This window comes from Phalaenopsis equestris, unplaced genomic scaffold, assembly GCF_001263595.1.
Source record: "Phalaenopsis equestris unplaced genomic scaffold, ASM126359v1 Scaffold000287, whole genome shotgun sequence".
Taxonomy (NCBI): domain Eukaryota; kingdom Viridiplantae; phylum Streptophyta; class Magnoliopsida; order Asparagales; family Orchidaceae; genus Phalaenopsis; species Phalaenopsis equestris.
The window spans coordinates 266277-277769 of NW_018164729.1; the positions used below are offsets into that span (position 1 = coordinate 266277).

The 11493-nt window shown below is 37.7% G+C and overlaps 2 protein-coding genes across 3 annotated transcripts; both read left to right on the forward strand.

Annotated features, from left to right (window-relative positions):
• Positions 1-358: 358 nt before the first annotated feature.
• Positions 359-4060, forward strand: LOC110024972 (pentatricopeptide repeat-containing protein At2g39620). Its single transcript, XM_020725180.1, has one exon. The coding sequence runs from the start codon at positions 440-442 to the stop codon at positions 3161-3163; it is 2724 nt and encodes a 907-aa protein (XP_020580839.1). The 5' UTR covers positions 359-439; the 3' UTR covers positions 3164-4060.
• Positions 4061-5531: 1471 nt separating this feature from the next.
• Positions 5532-8811, forward strand: LOC110024974 (UDP-D-xylose:L-fucose alpha-1,3-D-xylosyltransferase MGP4-like). 2 transcript variants are annotated; one of them, XM_020725188.1, is made up of 3 exons: positions 5532-6236; positions 6318-6527; positions 8420-8811. In XM_020725188.1, exons 1-3 carry the CDS (start codon positions 6144-6146, stop codon positions 8567-8569), a joined length of 453 nt encoding a protein of 150 aa, XP_020580847.1. In that variant the 5' UTR covers positions 5532-6143; the 3' UTR covers positions 8570-8811. The 2 variants fall into 2 exon arrangements, with proteins under 2 accessions (XP_020580847.1, XP_020580848.1); XM_020725189.1 differs by lacking the exon at positions 8420-8811 and adding an exon at positions 6987-7370.
• The last annotated feature ends 2682 nt before the right edge of the window (positions 8812-11493 follow it).

Here is an 11493-nt window from a genome sequence, read left to right on the forward strand (position 1 = left end):
TGATTAGGTGGATGAGTGGCTTTACACTTAGAGACAAAATGCGAAATGAATATATCCGTGATAGGGTTGGTGTAGCTCCTGTGACAAACAAAATTAGATAAAGTCGTCTTAGATGGTTTGGTCACATTAAACGTCGACCATCTGATGATCCGATTAGGAGAGTAGATGTTTTAGATTCAACTTGTGTTAAGAAAGGCAGAGGTAGACCTAGGAAGACTTGGGCTTATTGTATTAAAAATGATCCTAATTTACTAGAACTAAATGAAAATATGACACTAAATAGGACGCAATGGAGAAAAAAGATTCATGTAGCCGACCCCACGTAGTGGGATTGTTGTTGTTGTTGTTGTTGTATGTATATGCCCCGTTTAAAACCCCCTAAATGCTGGTTCGTGAATCCTAAAACGTTAAACCATGGCCGCCGACGACCATCCTTTTGATGGGCGACCTCCGGCGCTTGGCTCGAAAGAGGCAAAGTCTAGTTGCAATGGTCGTCCGAACCCGCAGTGTTCGCTGGTGCTTCTCGGTGGCAACAGCCGCGTTTAATTCTACTAAACCAGCTCAAACAGTTCCTTCTCAAAGCTCCATCCTTATCCCACTCATCCATTCCTGTAAAAAGCTCGAATCTTTCCTACAAATCCACGCCCAAGTGTTCACTCGCGGAATCCAATCCAACAATTCTCTGCGCACACTGCTCCTGAATTCTTACTCATCTTGCTATAGAACCGATTTATCCCTCTCCGTCTTCAGCTCCTCTCCGAACCCATCAATCGTGTTATGGAACTCCATGATTAGAGCATACACGAGAAGCGGAGAACATGAAGAGGCCATAAGACTCTATCATATTTTGCTGCAGCGAGGCATCGAACCTGATAAGTATACCTTCACGTTTGTGTTGAAAGCCTGCACTGGAAGTCTGGATTCAAGAACTGGAATTTCGATTCACGAGGAGATCGTAAAGAGGAAGCTACAGGGAGACGCCTTTATCGGCACGACTCTATTGGATATGTATTGTAGAGTTGGGATGATGTGGGCCGCGTCTCAGGTGTTTGATTCAATGCCGGAGTTGGACGTTGTTTCATTGAATGTAATGATTGCTGGGTTCTCCCAGAACAATCAATCGCATCAAGCTTTGGCTCTTTTCAGGAAGATGCCATCTGCTGGTATTACGCCCAATAAAGTTACATTTTTGAACTTGTTTCCAGCAGTATGTGAGCTCTCCAATGCTTTGCTCTGCAGGTCTCTCCATGGTTTCATCACAAGGAGATTGTTTCTACCCGCAGTTGCTAACGGTCTTATTGATGCTTACTCCAAATGTGGATTGGTTGAGGTCGCTCGTCGGATTTTTTATGGGATGTCCGACAATAAGGATGATGTTTCTTGGGGAACGATGATTTCTGGTTATTTCTACAATGATTGTTTTGCAAATGCTTTGGATCTGTTTGATGAACTGAGAAGAGAGGATATGAAGCTGAATCAGGTTTCTGTCCTAAGCGCCCTTTCTGCTGCTGCTGAAACTGGAAATTTGGGAAAAGGGGTTGAAATTCATATGCATGCAGTTGACAGGGGTTTGGATTTTGATATTTCAGTCAATACAGTGCTGGTGACAATGTATGCCAAATGCGGAGAAGTAGAAAAAGCAAGCCGATTGTTCTTCGAGGGAATGCCCGAGAAGGATATCGTTGCTTGGTCTGCCATGATCTCAGCCTTTGCCCAATCAGGCAACCCAGAAGAATCGCTATCGATTTTCAAGAAGATGATTTTGGAAGGTATTATGCCTAGTGCTATTACTATTGTGGGCATCCTTCCAGCTTGTGCGGACATGTTAGATCTGAATGCGGGAAAGAGCATCCACTGTATTGCATTGAAATCTGATATCGGCGTTGATGGCTCTGTGGGTACTGCTTTGGTGGCAATGTATGCCCAATGCGGATCCTTCATCTCTTCGCTTAACGTGTTTGATAGATTGCAGAACAAAGATGTTGTCACCTGGAATGCCCTCATAAATGGATATGCACAGATTGGAGATGTTGATAATGCTGTGAAAATGTTTCATGAGCTGTGTCTAATTGGACTGCAACCGGATCGTGGAACCCTTGTTGGTCTGCTTTCAGTCTTTTCATTTCTAGATAAATTTCTTCAAGGAATAACTGTTCATGGACTGGCAATAAAAGGAGGTTTTGGATCAGACCTTCATGTGAAGAATGCCACCATGGATATGTATGCCAAGTGTGGGGACCTTAAATCTGCTGAAACTATTTTCTGGGAGACAAAATTTCATGTGGATGTGATAGCATGGAATACGATGATTGCAGGATACATGCACAATGGACTTGCAAATGAAGCAATATCTTTTTTCTATCAAATGAGGTCTGAGAATATCAGGCCCAACCTAGTTACACTTGTGAGCATTATCCCCACTGCTGGTTGCCTTTCTTCTTTAAGAGATGGTTTAGCTCTCCATTCCTTCACCATTCGGACTGGCTTTGAGTGTCATGTGCTCGTTGGGAATAGTTTGCTTGACATGTATTCAAAATGTGGAAGACTAGATGTGGCTCGAGACTTGTTTGATCTAATGCACTATAGAGATGTTGTATCATGGAATGTCATGCTTGCTGGATATGCCATGCATGGGATTGGTGAAAGTGCCATCAACCTTTTTTTGCAAATGAAACAAAGCTGCATCCGACCTGATTCTGTGTCATTAGTTAGCGTCTTGTCTGCTTGCGCGCATGTGGGTTTGGTTGACGACGGAAGAAGAATTTTCAAATCAATGTGCTCTGAGCTCTGTCTGGAACCTAACAAGAAACACTATGCCTGCATGGTTGATTTAATGGGCCGGGCTGGCCAGTTTGATGAAGCATGGGAGTTGATTAAATCTATGCCAGAAGCGGCTGATTCCAGTGTTTGGGGAGCTTTACTGGGTGCTGCCAGAATGCACTGTCACGTGAAGATGGGAGAATTGGCTGTAGAAAACTTGTTGAAACTGGAGCCTCAAAACCCATCTCATTCTGTGATTCTCGCAAGTATTTATGCTGACTCTGGAAGGTGGGCTGATGCCGGGAAGATAAGGGCGGCAATTAGAAGCATGAGAGGAGGCAAAAGTCCCGGATGCAGCTGGGTTGAGATCAGTGAAGCACCTTTGGCACAGTTGGTTGTGTGAGATCATCAGTCCCATTCAATATGCTGAAGCTAAATAAAGTTTTTGGAGTTGTTTATGTAGAAGATTAACAATTTTGGTTCTGTTCTGTAGTTTTGGTGAAAGACAGCTTTATGTTGGCTCTTCCAAGGCAGAATGAAGCATAGCAATACCAGCAAGTGGAAATCTTTGTCTTTATGAGCTTGCAAAGCATCACTAAGTTGAAATGTATGTACATGTTTATGAAGGAACTATTGGTGATTTATCACGCATGGTGTGAAGGCTGCTTTTATAACTAATTTTACACTGGCAGCACAGAAAAATAAGAAATGCCAATGCGGCTTTGAGCTTCAAGTGAGACTTGTGATGTTGGCAGATTAAACCAGGTTGTGCGGCCCTAATGGAACTAGAAATGGTAGTAGTATATTCTTACAAGTGCAACAAGCAAATGGAAGGAAGACCTAATATGTATCATGGAGAATATTTATATGAATTATATGGATTGCCAAACATGATTTATATAGTTCTAAAAGATTTTTTTTTTTTCTTAGGACTCGAGCACCATGATTAAGTACATCTTTTAGATAAAACTCTTGGTTAAAGACGTTTATTCATATTCTTGATTCAACATATACGGATTCTAAGCCATCCTAATCAGAGGTAAAGCGGCCCAAAAGGACCAATAGCATGTAAGATAACCACAAATAAATACGGAACAGAAGAAAGAAAGGAAATGTTATTAGCAAGGATGCATTAAATGAGGGTCTTATAAGCCACGGATAGGGATTGTTTGATCAATGATGTGAGTTTGAAAGCCAAGACATTAGGAAATTAAATCAAAGTAAAACGCTTACATTGGCAGCTCTCTGTTCTCTCCAATAGAAACTCGACACATTAATAACATGCATCCTATGTGGAAGTGTTTGACTCAATTATATTGGCAAACTGAAGGAACTTTCCTCTCTTATTCAGAGTAATTTTATCAAACCTATTGAAGGATGGCTGACTAATTATCACCCTATTCCACCACCTAATTCTCTCTCTATTCTTTCTTCTTTCTGGTGATGAATTGTGATGTGAGAGAATTGTGATGTTACTGGAAATGAAAACAGATTCAATTTATTTAAAAGACTTGTTACAGGTAAGGATAAATATAAATCCTATTCTGAATGATAGGCCGGTAATTACTACTAAGTACAATTAATAAGCCATAACAGATATATCCACTATTTGGGTTCATTAATATGATGGAGTCTTGCCATCTTTATAAATAAAATCGTCCTCCTCCTTGGCACCCATAGCAAGGGAGTAAAGACATTTCTCTTATTCTTGTGGTGGGAGTAATCTAAGCTGGCTTGAGGTGGAAGTCATATAAATCGAGCTTATCATCTCTTTTGGCAGTGTAGTTTTGATGTTGCTTAATCACCTCCTTCGAAGTTCTCGGCTTCCTGGTTGATCATCATTTCCCACATTCACCAGGAGGAATGCTTCATCATCATGCAAGATACTTATAAGAATCAAGATTGTTATAAGGAGCCAAATAGCAAATGAATGCAACATTCAAAAACTTTTAACCATACATTTATAACCTTTTGCAGGGGAATTGGAACTATTGATTTTTGTGTGTTTCAAATTATTGAATTTCATCCCTATATTTGAAAGTATTAGTGCCTGCATATCAATGTAGTTAGATTCCTGAGGTAATTCTTCTAAGCACCAAATGAAGAATACAACAGTGTGCGATCAAATTTGGAATGTCTCAAGCATACTTGTAATTCACATCAAATAATGCACATTTGCAAAACAAACTTCATCGCTATGTTCAGAACATCAAAATTACCTAACGAGGATCTTTCATGATTGAAAGGATCGAGCACGACAAAACAACAGGTTAATGGAGCGAAGTGCGTAATTCAAGCCCAAATCGTCTCAACTGTCGACGAAGTTACCAAAACGATTTTTGATGACAAAACAATTTGTTTGAACGCATCCGAATGATATAAATTACGTAAATAGATATTCCATGATAGAAAAGGAGCAACCAAGACAAAAACAAAGAATTTTTAGAGCGATGTATGTGATTTGGACCCAATTTGTTTCGATCGTCGTCGATAGTAGCTCAAACAACCTTTGATTACAGAGAAAACTATGCTGATGCATTTGGAACATCCAATTTGCCCAAAAAAAACATATATTGCTATGCATTTGTATATGAGCCAGCAACAAGCCAATCGAGATAAAATGATTCAACCGACAACGATATTATCCCAAACGTTGTCCGATGGCAAAATAGACTACGCAAGCGTGTCCGGAAGCTCGACTTTACTTAGGGAGGACACGTATATTGTTAGGTTTTGGTGTGCCAATTAGTGGCACATAAATTGAGAAGGTTAAAAAAATAATGAATAAAAATTTAAAGGAACCCTCTCTTCCTTCTATAAGCCACAACGAATCCCAATTCGTCTCCCATAGATGGTGGAAACCATTCTAACTCATAAAAGTTGAACCTTTTGCTCATGGCATTAGGTTTTGGGTAGAATTTTGGAGCAAAATTTTTGCTTATTTACAGTTCTGTCATAAAACTTCTCTGCATTTGATGATGGTTGAATTGGATCTCAAAGCCTTGTCCTTTTCTCATGTTAGACATGGGCATCCCAGATGGAACCATTCTGACTCATAAAAGTTGAAGCTTTTTTCTCATGGCATCAGGTTTTGAGTAAATTTTGGAGCAGAATTTGCCTGCAAACAAAATTTTACTTATTTACAATTTTGACATAAAGTATTTCACATAGTATCAGGTTTTGGGAGAATTTTGAGCAGAACTTGTCTGAGAGCTAAATTTTTGCTTATCTACATATCTGCCATAAAGCTTTTCTGCATTTGATGATAGCTGGATCGGATCTCAAAGCACTGTGCTTTTACAAGAGGTGAGATTCTAGGAGAGAGGCTTTTACATCTCGGAGGCCTAGGCATCTGCTTGATCTCGGAGTTAGGCTATAGTGTGATGTATAATGATGTGGACATGGTTTGGCTTTCTGATCCTTTTCCCTATCTGGAAGGGCACCTTGACATTTACTTCACCAATGATATGATTGTTGTAAGTCCTTCATTTTCTTGTGAGGTATCAGTAATGAGGAAAGTGCTAATTTTTCTTAATTTTTTTAATTAAATGGTGAAGCCCTTGAATCATTCTCATGGCTTGCCGCAACCTGGGAAGAAAGGAAGAACATACATTTGTAGCTGCATGATCTTTCTCCGTCCAACAGATAGAGCAAAAGCTGTGCTGATGAAATGGATTGAAGAGCTTCGACTTCAACCATGGTCTAATAAGAGCAGGTCGAATGACCAGCCTGCTTTTAACTGGCCTCTGAACAACACTTCTTTCCAGGTATCTAACTCGGTGCCATTTTTTCAATATTTCAGTAGAATTTGATGTTATGAGTAGATGGTTATATGTGTTGGTCATAATCCTTTGTTATTTATGATAAACATACCACACACACCTTATGTGTTTGCATATCTAACACTTATACTTTTATATTTGCAAGCATAACACTCAATCTTTAATATTACATAAACACCACCATTACTAACTTTTAAAAATTGAAATACACCTTTTCTATCGTAGTGTTATGACACCAACATGTAAGGTGTTGCATAAGTAAATCCATGAGAATTATGCAGTATACATATGAATATAGAAAGTGGGCATGGAGAGATTAGCTTATACTAGGTATTGCACTGAACTTGAATGTTGACTTCAATTTTATGTTTGGGCGGGCGCTCTAACCCTCTTAATTTTCAGATAAGCCCATCGAGATCCAACCCCCTTAATGAATCCTTGTAGGTGGATATATATTTGCTGCCTCAGTTTGCTTTCCCATCAGGAGGGTTGTACTTACATTTTCTTGACTATAGGCTTTGGCTGGTCCATAATTATGCTCATGAGTCGCTTCTTGGGCGAATATAAGCAAAAGACGAATCTTTGGCCTTTTTTTTCTGTAGAATGAAGTTGTGCCTTTCCTTTTGCAAGTCAAGGAGACATTAGATCCTACAGCTTGAAGTAGAAAAGTTGTCAGTTTGTTTTGGCAAGCAATGCTTCCAAGGAAAGATGTTATTGTAGGTAACTTAAAAATATATGGAACTCAATATTTATTTGTGAATTTCTTGTGCACATATTAGTGTGGGATTACACATGTGACATAAATTCTTTTGTTTTCCATTATTTCTCTTTAAGGCGCATTTGATTGTTTGCAAATATAAATCATGAGTTTGAAAATGATAATTTTATTTTCGTTTATGTGATGATGAAATCATTAGTTTTGATGGAGTAATGAGAAGTTTTGTTGGAATTAAAATTTTTATTGTTGTTTATTAATCTAAATGATGAATTGAACAAATTTCATTGTTTTTCAGAAAGTTGTTCTTCTTTACTTTAATGATATTTTATTATTATAATAGGTGCATTTTAGGAAAGTGATTAAGGTATTACAACTTGAGAAGTTGCATTTGAGTTAGAATAATCATTGTTTTGTGACTCCATCTATAATTTTTTTATTAATTTTATGAGATGCAGTGTAAATGGTTTGTCTATTGAATCTGCTAAAGTCAAAGTGTAATAATGATTGGTAGAACTACAAGTTAGGTGTGTTGTTGGAAATTTTAGTAGTATAAAGACAATTGCAATCATTGATAATAATATTTTTGGTCAAGTTTTAGAATTATGTGACATATATGGCTTCGTTGCCAACTAATGGAACTCGGTGTCCCTCAATCTCAACCGACAAAAATATTATATGTAACAACTCGGTCATGGCACTTGCTAACAACCTAGTTTTTCATGCTCGAACTAAGCACATCAAGATGAACTACCATTTTATTCAAGATCCTCTTCAATGGGGTCAAAATCGAAATTCACTACATTCCCACTTATAACCAATCAGGTGACATCCTTACTGAAGCACTTAATAAATCCAAGTTCAACTATTTTAGATCCAAGTTTCAGATTCTCTCCAAGAACCATCATCTTGAAGGGGGATCACAACAGAAATACTCTCAGGTATGTTCTAATGCACCATGTGCTAAGGAGCAGCAAGTGGAGTGCACTACCCTTGTAACTACCTAGTGGTAATTAGGTGTTATGCTAAAAAGGCTGCTAGAATATTCTACTCCTACATACATATACTTTCCCTGTATCTGTTTCGAGGTTAAAGAAATTGTTCTGTGCGAATTCCCATTCACCTTCCTGCTTCAGTCCCTGATCTCTGTAATTGCCTTTAGGTTAGAAGTGAACTTCCCAGCACTTACAAAGTATATCGTTATCAACAGCATCGATGGGCTTGTGGACCTGCAAATTTATTTAGAAAAATGGCCTCTGAAATTATGGCAGCCAAGGTCTGTTTCTTTCGACTCAATACAAAAGGAACATGATCTTTTTGCAATTTTAAAAATATTGAAGAATTGTGTCTCGCATTGTCACTTCTTCTTCTGCTGTGTTATCGTACCGTCAACAGCTTTCTTCCCTGAAGCAGAAGTTCCAGTTTGGGGTGTGGTTCTCATTCCATCCATAATAGCTCTCTTGAATGCTATAGGGACCCCAAGGTCACTTAATGATTAAATGTTGTTTACTTCAAATCTGACGCCTTAACAATTAATGTGTTGGTTTTGTTAACCATGAAATGTACAGTTGTTGCAGCTCCTTGCATGATGTTTATATGGATATTTTTCGAGAATGTAATGTCATCGCACCGATGCAAGGCAGTCTTCATTGGTCTATTGGAAGTTGGGATGGTGAATGACTGAGAAACTTGGCAGCATGTTGCGGATGAAGCCAATGCCCTCTGCTGCTGTGAGCCTCAAACCCCGTATTAGATACAGCTTTGACGTGCTTCATGAATTTTTAATTACTAATTGTTCAAAGTATAATATATTAGTGTCCTATATGATGTAGATTTAAGCTTCCTTAGTGTGGATAGAATATTTGAATGTTGTAAAATTGGTCGGAAAAATAATTGAAAGCAACTGTATATTTCTCGGATCATAACAGTTAATAGCAATGTCAAGGTACAGTAAAAATAGTTTACTTTTCTTGAATTGTATTTAATTGTATTTCTTACAGGAAGAAATTTCATGTTTCGGAGAATTATCTTAAAGGAAGATTTACATAAATACCGCTCAATTCTTTTGTATTTACATATATAATACCTACACTTTTATTTTTACATATATGCTTCCTTTTTGTGTATGAAAATGTGTATTTCACTTTTTAAAAGTTAAAATCATGGTATTCTTGATGTGATATGAAACATTTGGGTGGTATAATTGTAAAAAACAAAGTTTAGGTGTTAGTATGTGAATATATGGGAAATAAGTGGTATGTATGTATATGTCCCTATATTAAATGTAGAATGAACAAGAACATTGAAGAGAATTTTTATTTGACTGCGTGAGAAAATGACATGAACTTACAGGAGGATGTACCTTGGTGTATGCTTTTTGCTGATGATATCATTCTCATGTATAAGACGAGAGAAAAAGCTCAGGAAAAAATTGAATTATGGAGGTTTACCTTGGAGTCTAAAATTACCTTGGAGTCTAAAAGCTAAAGGCCAACATTCAGCGCCATAGAGCATTGCAGGTCTCACCACCACAACAACAACAAAACCTTAATCCCACTTCATGGGGTCGGCTACATGAATCTTTTTTCTCCATTGCATCCTATTTAGTTACAAAACGATTTATGTCATTATTTTTTCGACAAGTTTTACTCTGGCTATCGACTACCTAACGCACCCCTCCACTTTTCACATCCGGGCTTGGAACCGACAATGACAGTGTTAGAACTAAAACTGAATGCATGGAATGTAATTTTAGTAGCAGTAGCCCTAGTGACAGAAATGTATCTATGGGTGATCAAATTATTAAAAAGTGTGAACGCTTTAAATACCTAGGTTCTATTGTTCAAAGTGATGGTGATATTGATGGGGATGTTATTAGTAGAATTCAAGTTGGTTGGTTGAAGTGGAGGAATGCTTCGGGCCTATTGTGTGATAAAAAAGTACCGCTTAGACTGAAAGGAAAATTTTATAAGATGGTGATGAGATCTGCAATGCTCTATGGTGTTGAAAGTTGGCCTTTAAAAGAGAAGCATAAAACTAAGTTCAGTGTTGCCAAGATGAGAATGATTATGTGGCTGAGTGACTTTACACTTAGAGACAAAATGCGGAATGAATATATATCTGCAATAGGGTTGGTCTAGCTCCAGTGAAGGACAAAATTAGAGAGTGTCTTCTTAGACGATTTGGTCACATTAAACGTCGTCTGATTAGAAGAGTAGATGTTTTAGATTAGATTTATGTTAAGAAAGGCAAAAGTAGACCTAGGATGACTTGAGCTTATTGTATAAAAAATAATAGTAATTTATTAAAATTAAATGAAAATATGACACTAAATAGGACACAATGGAAGGATTCATGTAGCTGACCCCACTTAGTTGGATAAAGGTTTTGTTGTTGTCGTTATTGTTGTTGTGAGAAAATGTTACTAACTTGATATTGGGATGTAGTATTGTGCTTATTGCTTTTGGTTTGACTAAGTGGAAGCTACAGTGGAAGCTTTTGGTATTTTGTAACGAGGTGGGATGTATAATCTTTAAAGTTCAAAACATAGCTTAAGACATTAAACTGCAAGCCAATAACCTGATGGATTCTACCCTTTTAATTTCCACAGAAAAAAGAAGTGCTTCAAAGAGATGTTTCTTAAGCAATGGGTTACTATAGTTTTATTCAAGTTATTGATCTTATTGTTTTGACTCATATATTTTATAAAGCATTGTCATCATCATTAATCTCATCCCTACCATTTAGAGTTGGAGCTGTAAATCTTTCATCTCCATTGAATTGGCTTGGGTGTTTTCTTTGCTTTTGGAGCTATACTTCTTTTAATAATGTTTAAAATCTCGTTTAGGTTTTTTCAGCATTTGGATTTGTGCACAAGATTGCTACGTTCGAGAAGGCTGCTGGTTTTCAGGTCATTTATAAGTAGCTGTTCTCAAATGCATTAATAGATTCGTTTTGGCATTGAGACTCAAAAACTTCTATTTTGTAGGCCTTGATCCTGTTTACCGATGCAGAGACTGCCTCAGCTGCTAGAAATGCATTAGATGGAAGGAGTATTCCAAGGTTCCATTTGACTTTCTTAGATTATTTGGGTTATGGAATTTAATCTTGTACAAACTTATTGACCCTAGTTCTTGATTGCCAGATACTCCCAGAACATGTCACTTCTTGCCACTTGCGCATCTCATATTCTGCACACAGATTTAAATATCAAATTCCAGTCACATCGCAGCAGGT